Source organism: Panthera uncia, chromosome C2, assembly GCF_023721935.1.
Source record: "Panthera uncia isolate 11264 chromosome C2, Puncia_PCG_1.0, whole genome shotgun sequence".
Classification (NCBI taxonomy): Eukaryota; Metazoa; Chordata; class Mammalia; order Carnivora; family Felidae; genus Panthera; species Panthera uncia.
Window position 1 is genome coordinate 18,290,183 of NC_064810.1, and position 15,213 is coordinate 18,305,395.

The 15,213-nt window shown below is 37.6% G+C and overlaps 1 protein-coding gene across 3 annotated transcripts in view; it reads right to left on the reverse strand.

Annotated features, from left to right (window-relative positions):
* Positions 1–15,213, reverse strand: part of GABPA (GA binding protein transcription factor subunit alpha) — a 40,391-nt gene that overhangs the window by 22,877 nt on the left and 2,301 nt on the right. For 2 of the 3 annotated variants that reach the window (XM_049629311.1, XM_049629310.1), the window contains exons 2-4: positions 9,834–9,936; positions 7,112–7,256; positions 3,034–3,118 (exon numbers count right to left, since the gene is read on the reverse strand). In XM_049629311.1, the coding sequence (XP_049485268.1) occupies positions 3,034–3,118; positions 7,112–7,256; positions 9,834–9,910 (307 nt within the window). In that variant the 5' untranslated portion in view covers positions 9,911–9,936. Of the gene's footprint in view, positions 1–3,033; positions 3,119–7,111; positions 7,257–9,833; positions 9,937–12,901; positions 14,884–15,213 lie in introns of those variants that run through there. The other variant, XM_049629312.1, reaches the window with a different exon arrangement.

Consider the following 15,213-nt stretch of genomic DNA (forward strand, 5'->3'; position numbering starts at 1 on the left):
GCACAGAGAGAGGGCAACACAGAATCCGAAGCAGCCTCCACGCTCTGAGATGTCAGCACAGAGCCTGACATGGGGCTTAAACCCATGAGCTGTGAGACCAGACTTAAGCTGAAGTTGGATGCTTAACTGACTGAGCCACCCAGGCACCCCCTGCAACTTATTCTTAAACAGGGCAAAAAAGATAACAAGGGGACAGGTAGACGGAGAACAAAGCAAATGAAATAAAAGTTAACATTTGGGGAATCTAGGTAAAGGACATCCAGGAATTCTTTTACTCCTCTTGTAACATTTTTGTTTTTTGTTTTTTTTTTAATGTTTATTTTCAAGAGAGAGAGAGAGAGAGAGGGGCAGGGAGGGAGGAGCGGGGGAGGGGCAAGAGAGAGGGACACACAGAATCCGAAAGCAGGCTCCAGGCTCTGAGCTGACAGCACAGAGCCCTACGTGGGGCTCGATCTCAGCTGAAATCTAGCGCTTACCTGACTGAGCCACCCAGGCACCCCTGCAACTTTCCTACTAAGTCTAAGATAATTTAACACCATCACCACCACCACTACTACCACCACACGCACAGCTACTTATAAACATTTATTAGAAAGAAAAAGTACCAATATGGATTAGAAAATAGAAACTAGACTAGGGAGAATATAAAGGAGTAGCTACTCACCTGCGGAATTTGTAGAAGTCCTTCTAAGCAAATTAAGATTATTTACTGACTGATTTTCTTTTAAATTTTTTTTTATGTTTATTTTTGAGAGAGAGAGAGAGAGACAGAGCACAAGCATGGGAGGGGCAGAGAGGGAGACACAGAATCCAAAGCAGGCTGTAGACTCTGAGCCGTCAGCAAAGAGCCCGATGCGGGACTCGAACTCACAAACCGTGAGATCATGACCTGAGCTGAAGTCGGACGCTTAACTGACTGAGCCACCCAGGCGCCCCTGACTGCTCTTCTTTTCAAGGGTCAAAGTACATGTGTTAAAAATGAATTGGCACTGAGTTTGCTAAATACACATTATTAACTTCTGATTTCCATTTTCAATTGAATGAAAAAAAAATACCCCAAATTCTTAAGATATTCAAAACAGAATAAACTAGGCCTTTATAAAATCATCTCAGATACTTCTGTTATGATGACAGCTCTAAGAAACTATCATATTACTTAACAGCTACTGTTTGGTCATTGCGTCTGTTACAATCTATATCAAATTTAATCAAAGTATATTTGAAAGAAAAAACGAAAGTCAACTTTAAAGTTGAAAACCTTGAAACCTCTTTGAAAACCAACTCTATAATAAACTGTATTGCTTATCATTCATTTTCTGATACAAAGATAAGTCAGTTTTCAAATATACATGAGAAAAAGAACTAGAATTTTTGAAAAAAAATTTCCTAAAATTAATCTCTAATCCTCCATTCAAATTTCATCAAGTCAACTCTCCCTACGCTTGCAAGAAGTCACTAGGCTTTTAAAGAAAACAAAGAATTTTTGGGAATGCAAGCTGGTGCAGCCACTCTGGAAAACAGTATGGAGGTTCTTCAGAAAAATAAAAATAGAACTACCCTACTACCCAGCAATTGCACTACTAGGCATTTATCCAAGGGATACAGGTGTGCTGTTTTGAAGGGACACATGCACCCCCTTGTTTATAGCAGCACTATCAACAATAGCCAAAATATGGAAAGAGCCCAAATGTCCATCGATGGATGAATGGATAAAGAAGATGTGATACACACACACACACACACACACACACACACACACACACACACAAATGGAGTATTACTTGGCAATCAAAAAGAATGAATTCTTACCATTTGCAACTACGTGGATGGAACCAGAGGGTATTATACTAAGTGAAATTAGTCAGTCAGAGAAAGACAAAAATCATATGACTTCACTCATATGAAGACTTTAAGAAACAAAACAGATGAACATAAGGGAAGGGAAACAAAAATCATATAAAAACAGGGAGGGGGACAAAACAGAAGAGACTCATAAATATGGAGAACAAACTGAGCATTGCTGGAGGGGTTGTGGGAGGGGGGATGGGTTAAATGGGTAGGGGGCATTAAGGAATTTACTCTTGAAATCATTGCTTCACTATATGCTAACTAATTTGGATGTAAATTTTAAAAAATAAAAAATAAAACAAGTTAAAAATAAAAAAAAGAAGAAAACAAAGAATTTCTTTCTTATTGCCAACGATGGTCATTCTGGGGGAAATTGTAGATCAGGAGATAGCTACCATTTTCATAGTTTGAGAATACTTTGATTTGTGAAATGCGATTATAAGCAATACATTATGTTCAAACATTTAAATTAGTCTAAAACTGTGGTCAGAACTCCCAACAAGCCACATTTTTAAAAACCAAAATTCAACCTACCCAAAATGGTTTCCTACTTTTCTAACTTTTGTACTTAAACAAGATTAGTAAAATACTGGGTTGGATATAGGTGACTGAGTCACTCTATATCTTTTGCAAATTCCTCTCTCTGTGCTAAACTGTAGAGACTAGATTTCCTTGGAGCTACGGTTCCAGTTGGGATTCAGGTTGTAGAATCACTGGCATAAGCCTGCTGTTAGGAAATGAGTAAAGAAGGGACAAGGCACATGACATCCATGTTTTTGGCTAATGTGGATCACTGTGGGGGCAGCATGGTTCTAAGTTGACAGCTATAGTGGTGGCTTTTAGATCTGGCATTTTCCAGATCATGGCAGGGCAACAGCTTCTTCGGCAATCCAGTTCTGCAATGTGGCTAAACTGTTCTGAGAAAATCAACCAGAACGTGTATTTCCACCTTTCTCTACTTTACAATACATTCTTCTCTGAGTAAACTAGTAGAATATGTTATACTATCTACTTCACCCTGACAGATATAATAATTAAACCAAAGACAGGAATATGTGACTATAACATCACATAAAGTAATTCAGACAACCACGTAAAACACCTCAAACTTGTAAAACTGAGTTCTCTCATATTTAAAAAAAACACAAACTAGACTTTAAAGTAACAACATTAAAAGCAGCTTACCTTGGTAAGAAATTACCTGTACACTAAGTTGTACAGTTCCATCTGTCTTTACTCCTTGGTCAAACAAACTTCGTTCTGGGTCCAGCTAAACATGGGAAAATGATAAAGGCAAATTTTAGTTCAGTCATCTGGTTTAATATAAATGGATGCACCAAACAGGACTTAATTACTGAGGCATACTAATGGGATTATAAGAACACATCTAATTATCCAAGTTGTCATATCACTTAATTCTTTGTCGAAATTAAAAATATTTTAACCACCATGGTAGTAATTAAAGACAACATAAATTAACCAAATGTATTTGAGGTGGTGGTTTTCTCTAGCTCTGGAGTTTAGGATTTTAAATAATGTCAAAAGGCATTATTACTGTTTATTCTGCATATATATTTAAAGTAGAAGATAATGCAATTTTCCTGTCATAAATAAAGAAGGGTGTTTAATTAGTGGGGAGATTTATATAAATCTATTAACATAATTTTTGCCAAGTCCCCTGAATTACCAATGCCACACAATTAAGATCAAGGTTAACTCTAAATCTCTGGCAATACAGTTAATAAAGTTAAAGGACTTATGAGCTCACACCTGACCTAGCTTTGGTATCTTCCACAATAAGTCTATATCCTTTCAGTATTAGTGCTTTTATCCTTCACCTCGCCTAACAGTCAATGCATTTCACACAATGGGAAATTGATGACAAAATGTAAGGTTCTGTCTTCCAGACATTCTGTCACCATTTTAAAAGCACACTAGCACTCACTATAATTATCTTGAATAATGTATACATCTGTGTGTCTGCATTCCACGCAGCTGGAGGCACAAAGCTCCTCCCATTCCCCTTCCCAAGAATTCAGTCAATGCTGTAGTCATGGTACAAACACATTTTCTAATATTAAAAAAGCAGTCATACAAATAAAACCTAAAATCTTAAATGACTTTAGGTCTAAATGCGAACACAGACAAAACACTCTGTATAACCCTGCAGAAAGACAGGTCAAACACGGTAGTTTCACTCCTTAAAAGAAGTCTCTCTGCTTAATGCTCTGTTAAAAACTCTCCCGATACCCAGATTCCTCCTCTCTGCGGTAGGCACGGGTATGATCCAGCAGAAGCTACAGCATGTGGAACTCTGACAGTGAACTCTCACACAGTACTATATATCCTAGCTAGTTCACATACTCCTCAAAGGAGCACAACTCTGCCACTCCCCATCAGCCTTCAAGTCGACATTCATCTGAAAATACAAAAGCATCACCACAAGCAGCAAGCATTCTGACTCCAGATGCATGTGGTTAATTGTTATGAAGATGAGAAGCTGCTATCCTCACATTCTTTTTAAGAGAGAAAGGGAGACAGGGAGGACTGCAAAAGGCTTTAGATACTACGGTAGCTCTGAATTCTGTGATACTACGAATGATGCATATTTCCAATATTATTCAACTAATATTTACTGAGAACTTCTGATACTTTGGGTACTTTGCAGGTAATACTTTCATTTTGGTTAGGTCAGGTATGATTAAAAAAAAAACAATAAATGTTAGAGCTGAAAGACAAGAGATCAAGTCCAGATTCCCCTTTATTTTAGAGGTAAAGCCCAGTGACACTAAGTTAATACAAACTTTTTTAAAAGTCTGCCTTAAACAAGTAGAGTTTGGAGTCACATAGGCCTGTGTTCAAATTCCAATGTACCTCTTTGTAGCTATGCATTGGGCAAATTTTTAACTTCTTTAAATTTCAGTTTCTACATCTGTAGAATGTAATTAAGAATATGCTGATTTGGGGGCTACTAGATGGCTAGTTGGTTGAACATCTGATGCTTGATTTCGACTCAGGTCATGATCCTAGGGTCATGGGATCGACACCTGTGATGGGTTCCATGTTTAGTATGGAGCTTGCTTAAGGTTCTCTCTCTCCCCAACTCTGTCCCTCTCCTTACTCCTGCTCTCTCTAAAATTTAAAAAAAAAAAAAAAAAAAAAATGCTGATTTCAAAAACTGATATGAATGTTAAATGATATAATGTAGCAGTGTCCTGCAATTATTATTTTTTAAAGTTTATTTATTTTGAGAGAGACATTTTTGACGTTTAAGTCTTCTCTTGGAGAGAGAATAAATTAGTACAGTCTTTTTGGAAGGTAATCTGGTATTTAGTGTCTACTAATATTGAATGTGAAATACCTAGTAGCTCACCTCAATAAATTGTTATAAATTGACACAGAGACACCAAGAATAGGGGAGAGGCAGAGAGAGAAGAAAAAGAGAATCCCAAGCAGGCTCCATGCTGTCGGCACAGAGCCCGAAGTGAGGTTCAATCCCATGATCTTCCACAACTGCGAGATCACGACCTGAGCCAAAATCAAGAGTTGGGTGACTAACCGACTGAGCCACCCAGACACCCCTGCAATTATGTTTTCATTCAAGGTAAACTGCCCATACAGTTCCATTTCACCAATTTTTAATGGCTGTCTTAAATGCCAATCTACAGAAGTTATTTATCTAAGTCCGTTTTTGGAACATTTGAGTTATTTTCAGTTTCTGCACAACAATGCAATGAATATCTCAGATGTATAACTGTTCACCTAGGTGAGGATTTCTGTAAGAACAATTTATTGAGGTGAGCTACTAGGTATTTCACATTCAATATTAGTAGACACTAAATGCCAGACTACCTTCCAAAAAGACTGTGCTAATTTATTCTCTCCAAGAGAAGAAAAGATTTAAATGTCAAAAATTCTAATATCATTAGACTCACATACATTCTCTAATTCTAGAAGAGCAAGATCCTTGTCCCTTTCAACATTCACTAGATTTACTGAAAGGAAAAGATAAAAGTATGGTTGAGTGGCAAGTGAAATGCACAAATTTCATCTAAACATTTCAACTTATTCTACATCAAAATATTATTTAAAAATAATAGACAGGGGTGCCTGGGTGGCTCAGATGGTGGAGCATCAGATTCTTGGTTTCAGTTCAGGTCATGATCCTACGGTTCATGAGTTTGAGCCCCACATCGGGCTCTGCACTGACAATGCAGAGCCTGTTTGGCATTCTCTCTCTCTTCCCCTCCCGCGCACTCTCTCTCAAAATAATAAACTTAAAAAAAAAAAAAAATAGACATACGATGATTTGAATTTCTAAAAAACTAAGGTAAAGGTCCTACAACACATGGAGTACCTACGTCATAAGGCAAACAAAGGGGAGAAGAGATTAAACAAACCAAATAATCCCAAAAAGGACACCATTTGTATTCATATAAATTAGCATACAAAAACAGTATAAAACTCTAATACTTACTCTTATATTCAAGGAAGGTCTAGAGAAACTATTTGAGCAATTCTATCTAAGCCACTACCTTTTACACATGAAAATACTACCTTTCTTGAAAGAATACCATAAAATACGACTATGAATATGCTGAAAACATAATATACTGTTAAAATACTACCACAGGTAAAATCCTATTGCAATAAACTCTAAGAAATATATACACTGGTACTTAAGTTCTTATCTGAAATTCATTGCTGGAGCAAATAAATATGGAAGGGAATATAAAAATCATTTAGGCAATTTTTTTCTTTTTGAAGATAAGGAAACTAATGCACAAAGAAGCTAAAAGCTAGTTACAAACAGGATGTGAGGAGGGCACACTGCAGGTTCCAACGTCAATGTGCTTCTCACTACTTTATGTTTAGGCTTTGATTCATATGTATTTGAACTTATTTTATATTTGTGAAAGTAAAAAGCAAATGTTTCGTTTAGTACTCAATCTTTTAAATGTAATTTTGAATGGAGAGAATTTTGCTGGAATAACTTTTACTCCTAAATGCTTAAATTTTGTAAAACAGGTCAAATTTAGTTATAATGACTATAGCTGTACAGATAAAAGGCTAACAAGAAAACATTTCTGGGACGCCTGGCTGGCTCAAGTTGGTAGATCATGCAACTATTGATCTGGGGGTTCTAAGTTTGAGCCCCACCTTGGGTGTAACGATTACTTAAAAAAAAAAAATTCTAATGCAGACTTAAATGCTGAAACATAAACCTAAAAAAAAAAAAAAAAACCCAAAACTTTTTTTTTACCTGGATATCTTGCAGGCAAATTTCATGAGCATCCAAAGAACACTGTAGTCTTGGTTCTAGCAGTTTCTTTAAATTGCCTATTGGCTCATTGATGTCTATAGCCTGGCTTACACATTCAGCCGGAGTGTAGGTTTGTTCTACAATGCTAAATGTTAAAGGACATAATTGTTAACATTTTTACCCTGGATATTAAAGTAACAATACGCTCAAACCAAAACTCAATATCAAAACACATTTCTGGTCTTTGAAACTCATTTCTGCATAGACACCATTCAGTGGTAGGCCTGTCACCAACTAGTGTTGCCAAATTGAATACTGAATTGCAGAGAAATGTGAGCTTGAAATGTGAAGATACAGTCTTGCAGACGTATCTCTCTAGGTATATAAATGTCCATATGTGTGTATACATATAGAAATACTACATATACAATATTTACAGGGAAATGTTTGCATTATGTTACATTTTCAAGTCATTTTGAAAAATTTTAGGCCCAGAATGGAAGGTAAAAGTCTCCTTAAAATTTGTATGCCATCTCTACTAGTCAATTTCCTTTCCCAACATAAATGTAAATAATAAGGCTCAAAAATGTTAAGTTACATAAAATACTTCTGATTTAACTTAACTGAGAACTACTGGTTATAATCAGCATAATTCCACATTAAAAAAATTACATTCCTGATTTAAAGCTTTCTGAGGCTCCTCCGTATTGTTATTTCATACTTTGAATTTTATGAAATCATAAGTTCCATGAGAGTAAAATCTTGGCAAACAATTCTACATACTTTTTGAAATCCTTATATGGTGTCGAATAGAAGACACACGTCAAATAATATCTGCTAAATTAGTGAATCTGGAGTTCAACGAAGTTTCACAGCATGTTTAATATGATTTGAATCTTATTTGCATCATGTATTTAAAAATTTGTCCAGTTCCATTTTCACATAAATTCCAAGTATAATGTGATATATGCATGATATTCCTAAATATCACTTACTAGTGTACATAACCCGAATTTCTTCTAAAACTTTAACAAAAGTTCATAATAGAACACTCATGATTAAAAACAAAGATTATTTTTAAATACTAGTGAACTATTACTATTATTTTTATTAAGGTAAAACAATTGGGTCTTTTGGCCAAGTATTTCTAACAAATTCCTTAGCTATAGCACAATAGGCTATCTTTTCCTTTTTCTGTAACAATCATTCTTTAAAAGAAATGTCACTTTAAGACAGATTTTAAAGACCCACTTTATGTGAGCTCAACATTTAAAAAATTTTTAAATATTTTGTTGATACTACTTAAACTTTGGAAAGTTTCATGCAAAACTGAGTTTCTCTTGAAAAACTGAGAATGTTCTCATATCCCTGGACCTAAATTCCTGCACAACAACAATGTACAGACGACAGCTTCATAGCAATAACTGCTCCTTTACAGCTACTCCCCTGGTCAATGTAGTAGCTATCAATTTCTTACAAGAGACATCTGCAGAGATTTTCTATAAAGGGCCAAACAGTAAACACTTTAGGTTATGTGGGCCATTTGTGTGTGTTACATAAACATAAATATACGCAAGTCAGGCTCCAAGAGCCCAAATGATCCTCACTCACCTCCTAATAATCTACCTTTTAGTAGTTACCTTCCACACTGTTTGGAGGTTGGACTGTGTGACCAAAAGACTAAGACAGAAGTGATATATCACCTCTTAGGTAATTTAGAAAGAGACTACAATGTCTATCTTGGAAAGCACTATGTCAGACCATTTGTGGTTTTTTTAATTTACATCCAAGTAGTTAGCATATAGTGCAACAATGATTTCAGGAGTAGATTCCTTAATGCCCCTTACTCATTTAGCCCATCCCCCCTCCCACAACCCTCCAGTAACCCTCTGTTTGCTCTCTGTATTTAAGAGTCTCTTATGGTTTTGGCAGACCATTTATTTTAGGGGGAGCCAGCTTCCACGTCATGAGTAGCCACAGAGAAAGCCCACGTGGGTCAGGAAGTGAGTGGTCCTGCCACATGCCACATGAGTGATCTTGGAAGCAAATATGCTCGCCCCAGTCAACTTTTCAGATGACAGTGGCCCAGAGTGACAGACAGCTTAACTATAAGGTCATGAAATACCCTGAGCCAGAACCATCCAGCTAAATTGCTTCCAGGTTCTTGACTCTGAGAACCTGCAATAATAAATGCTGCACGTTTCAAGTAGCTAAGTCTTGGGGTAATTTGTGACATAAACAAATGTACATATACACACACACGTATCTGATAATTAAAGGAAGAGAAAATAGCATAATCAAACATGCTGGAAAGCTCTATTAAAAATTTAAGTTTTAAATTTCAGCTCTACTCTCAATGCTCAGCATCCTTGTCAACCTTAGTAATTCTGTCCATTCAATACAGAATTGTTCTAAACCTTTTTATTCCACAGAAGTCCTCTACTCTTCAATTCCTTTTACTTTCAATGTATTATGTCATCTGCTTTACAGAGAAAAGTAGGGACCCATTATCAGCTATATTTATTACTAACTTTAGTTTAAAACTGTCTCTCCCTCCCAGCTACAAAGCCATTAAGTCAAAGGTAAAAAAGCAATACATTATCTCCCCAAAATGCTAAGGTCATTTGGGAAAAAAAAGCCTCTCCCCACCAAAAACTATGGCTTGATTTTTAAGTAGGTATGCTGAGAATTATAAAAAGTAGTAAATTCAGAAAATACCAACCTTTCTTCTGTGCACTCTGGTTTCTCTGTCCCATCAATCTCAATTTCTATCAGCTCCTCTGCTTCTCTTTTAGTCATGGTTAGAGTATTTCAATAGGTCAGTCCTGCAAGAGTTAAGGCAGAAATGCTACACAAAAAGCAGAAATCCAATTTAAATAAAAGCAGAGGGTAAGCAGAAGAGGAGGAAGTAATCTTCGCACATAAAAGAAAATCCACAACGATTATTTATATTAACCTGACATGACTTCATCATTCCACTGTATTTATTGGGATGTTTTCTGGCCCAAACTCTTGGTCAATAAACTCATCCAAGTTACTTCAATATCAAGTGAAAGGTTTGTCAATTCTATTATAGCAACTCAGTCTTAATAACAGATTCAAACCTGTACCCTAAAAATTAACATGGAGATGAACCATAGTTGTTCAGCTAAAAGCTATACATTAGTAGCAGAACTTACAGCAAAGCATTATAATGACAGAGTGTAGATTAAAGTTCATTACAGCTAGCATTTGTGTTACAAATTACAGGTCTTATAAAGGTCAGTACAGCATTCTAAAATAGCAAAATAAAATAGCAAATCATTATAGATAGGCACATTATTGTCCTGATTATATGTTATAATCTTGAGATTTTTTTAGACGTGCTTTTATGTATTTTAAACAAAGCACTAATTTCAATTTTTATTTCTCTCATGTAAAATTATTACCTGCTGCTTTAAACTATCATTGATACAAAACCATTATAATTTTAAAAATGCTAAGTAATGCATAAGAGAGCTATATATATTGATACTTCTTTGTGGCCATTTCTGAGGTATTAATGCTGTTAAGTTCCAGGTTCTGTTACTATCTCACCGGAGATCAATGAATTTGTCTTTGGACTCCATATACAGTCCAGAGTAGTTTTCTAAGTTTACTATCATATCTAAAAGGCACTTCTAAGTGTCTTTGACTTACAAGGAAATGGTCCATTAAATCTGGTATTCTAATATCTGCAAGAGTCTCCCACTTAGAAGACTTGACAAAATGAAGAATTTAAATATTCATTCCAAATAATAACCACAATTTATGGAGTGCAGGGCACAAGCATTCAAATGCTTTAGAATCTTCACAACAGGACAATGTTATTTTGAGTATATATGAGTACACACACACACACACACGCGCGCGCGCGCACGTCCTCACATGACAACTATCCAGAGGTCAGTGATGCTTAGCTGCTTGTGGCTCCACGAGACACTTTAGGTGTAACAACCTAAGTCCATATTCTTCCAGGTGGGACTGAACTGTGGTTTGTTCAAAGACAGGCTCTATATCGCAAATGCACACGAGTACGAGAACCACCACCATCTCTAAGCTGGAATACTGCCACAACCCCTGCTAACACGTTTCCCCCTTCCTGTGCCCTTGCTCTCACTACCGTCCGTTCTCAGTCAGTACAACAGCCAGTGTGATCGTCTTTAAACTGTACACTCCTGGGGCGCCTGGGTGGCTCAGTCGGTTGAGCGTCCGACTTCGGCTCAGGTCATGAGCTCGTGTTTCAGGAGCTCGAGCCCCACGTCAAGCTCTGTGCTGACAGCTCAGAGCCTGGAGCCTGCTTTGGATTCTGTGTCTCCCTCTCTCTGGTCACGCTCTATCTCTCTCTCAAAAATAAATAAACATTAAAAAAAAATTTTTTTTTTAAACTGTAGCACTCCTTTGATCAATACCAGTCACAGTAGAACCTAAACACTTCACAGTGGCCAGCAAGGCCCTACCAGATCTACCCCCAGCCCCACCCCATTACTGCTCCAATTCTTGCTGCTACAGCCTTTGCTCCTGCTATTCTGTCTGGCTGGCACCTATTTCCCCCACATGTCCTCCGGGCTAAATCCCTCACCTCTTTGATGTCTCTGCTCAAATCTCCTTTTCCCAATGAGGTATACCCTGACTACCCCCATTTAATTCTGTAATCGGCCTTCTCCATACCCCTTTCTTCTGTCTTGTTGTCTGTAGCACCTAACATACTTTATTATGAATTTCTGTATTCACTGTCTTTCTTCCTCCATTCTATTATCATCAAAGCACAAAGACCATATTGTCCAAGTGACTCCAGGAACGTAAATTGGTTTGTCTAGACCAGGGACTTTGTCTAGCTTCTTGAGGTAGAAAGAGTTTTGCCAGGTTTCAACTTCTCAAGGGACCAAAGTCTCTGTGAGAGGCACAATAACCCCAAACCTGTGACTATATGAAGTTACATGGCAAAGGGGAATTAGGGTTACTAATCAGCTGATCTTAAAATAGAGATTATCCTGGCTTATCTAGTTGGGCCCAACAAAATCTCAAGAGTCCTTAAAAATGGAAGAGGGAATCTGAAGAGATCCAGAATGATTCAAAGGGAGAAAGACTCAGGGGTCAGTTATGACTGACTGGCTTTGATGATGGAGGCAAGGCGCCGCAAGCCAAAAACACAGGCAGCCTCTAGAAGATGAAAAAAGAAACACATTGTCTCCTGAAATCTCTAGAAGAAACACAGTTCTGCCCACATCTGATTTTAGGCCAGAAAGACCCATTTCAGACTTGATTTCCAGAACAGCATATAAGTAATTGATGGTATATTTAAGCCACTACCTGTGTAGTAATTTGTCACACAGTAGAAGAAAACGGTCTTTTTTCCCACTTTAGAAGGAGTATAACTCTCCTTCAGGCCCACCATCTCTAACAGCTGGGGCTGGTTTTCTGACAAGTTAGTCTCTAGCTAGTACCTAAATCTAGACTGACTGGTGTAAGATAATCTGATTTTCCCCACATTATCAAGGTTGCTCTCACATCTGCCCTATAAGGAAGAATAAGGGGATGAGTTCTCCACTTGAATAGGTACACAACATGTACACCCAGCAGACTGACTTGGCCCCAGGTGACTTTTGTTTGGGATGGTTTAAAGATTAAGGCCTTTTCTTGTTGACTTCGGACTAATTAAGTTTTCCGTTCTCCCCACAAAGCCTGCCCCGTAACTGATGCTATGTATAAAATTGTGGAATTCAAACTGAGCACTATAGCAAAATAGGTGATGAGCCAGTAGGCACCTACCTGATAGGATAACTGAAGCTCCCAGGGCAAGAGTATTTGTTTACATACGTATACAAAGTACAGTACTGGGAACAGTGCCTCACCCTTAGCAGGCATTCCATTAGTATGTGTTGAAAAAGCAAATGCTATAAGGACTATTACACATCATATAAAATTGACTCCAGATGTCTAAAAGGCTTAAACACAAAAGGTAAAACTATAAAGCTAATAGAAGAAAATGGTGGGGAATGTTTTGCAGTCTAAGGATAGAAACGATTTCTTAAATAAAATCCCAAACACATTAACCATAAGGTGAAAAACTGATGGATTTGATTGCATAAAAATTAAGATTTATGTTCAACAGCCAGGCTACAGAGTAGGAAAATATACTTCCAGTGTTCAAAAGTGGCAAGGGGCTGGGGCACCTGGGTGGCTCTGTCGGTTGGGTGTCCAACTTTGGCTCAGGCATGATCTCACAGTTTGTGAGTTCGAGCCCCGCACTGGGCTCTGTGCTGACAGCTTGGAGCCTGGAGCCTGCTGTGGATTCTGTGATTCCCTCTCTCTCTGCCCCTCCCCCACTCGCACTCTGTCTCTCTCAAAAATAAATAAAAACGTTAAAAAAAAAATTTTTTTTTAAAAGTGACAAGGGACTAATAATTGGAATATTAGAAAATGAATTCTTTGAATTGATAACAAAAAAATCAGGAAAAATCAGAAGACCAAAGCATGTTAAGAAAAGGAAATTCACATGAAAAGAAAACTGGTGAAGGATATGAAGAAATGCTCAAATTCAAATCATCCAAAATGCAATTTAAAATAAAGAATTATCACTTTATACCATGTGCTGGTGTATGTATGGCAAAACTTAGAATGTTGACTACAGAAAATAGTAGGGACATGAGGACACGAAAATCCTCTACCTCTGTATGGACAGGTGTAGCCGTTCTGGAGAAAAATCTAGCAGCACTTGCTCAACTGAAGTATGTATGCTTATATTTACGACCCAGTAATACTGCCCTTAGATAAGCACTACAGATATTCTCACACGGATTGATAATAGGATGTCCAGGGCAGCTTTGTTGCTGATAGCCAGAAGCTGAAGCCAATAGGAGTATCCATTGTAAAAAAGCAGCACATGCTAGGAAACTTTATTAGCACAGAGAAACAACAAAATAATGTTTACACACACAATCACAAGGCTGTTCCATATAGGAAAAAGCAAGAATAAGGTTTATAGCAGAACAACACTTAAAAAGATCACTTACGTTTTGTTTTCAGGGCTTACATTTATTGCTCACTTTCACCTCCATTACTTACTTATTTATTTATTATTAGTTTTTTAATCAGGAGGCTCCACACCTAACGTGGGGGTTGAACTCAGGACCTAGAGATCAAGAGTCGCATGCTCTACCAATTGAGCCAGCCATGAGCCTCTCCATTAGCCAACTTGGCAAAAGAATTAGAAAACAAGTGAAATTTCTGGGAACTATGGAAAAATAGAAATGAAGAAGTAACCAGAGGCTGAGAAATGGCCCTACAGGCTTCACAGCAGGGATACCTGTGGTTGGACTTAAAACAAGCACTAAAACAGGGAGGTGTTTAAAAGTCATTTATCCTGTGAGCTTCCAAAAAAGTTATAGATCAGTGCCCACAAGGTGCCAAATAAGGCAAAAAATGAGCACACTTTATGTGCTTTCGGAAAAAATCACATTACTCATGAATTGATCTCAGAATTGATCTCTTTCTCTCTCACTCCAGGCTAGAGAAACAGTGGCGAGGTTTGGGAAATGATCCAAATCTTTGATATCACTGCTTGAGCTTACCTCTTTTTCTGGAACCAATTCTCCACAATTTTATGTCAATACTTAAGAAAATGAGGAAGAGAGCATTACTTGGTGCCTCTCCCCATGAGGGCTTTCCCCCAAAACCCTGTTTCTCCTAGATTAAATCTAACCTGGAGTTCAGAACACTTCACAAAATGGATACAAACTAACTTCAAAAATTCCTAGGGGGCGCCTGGGTGGCGCAGTCGGTTAAGCGTCCGACTTCAGCCAGGTCACGATCACTCGGTCTGTGAGTTCGAGGCTCTGGGCTGATGGCTCGGAGCCTGGAGCCTGTTTCCGATTCTGTGTCTCCCTCTCTCTCTGCCCCTCCCCTGTTCATGCTCTGTCTCTCTCTGTCCCAAAAATAAATTAAAAACGTTGAAAAAAAAAATTAAAAAAAAAAATTCCTAGAAAGGCTAGTTTTCTTTAAAATACAGTTATGAATGGGACACTTAGGTGGCTCAATCGGTTAAGGGTCCGACTTCAGCTAGGGTCACGGTCTCTCAGTTT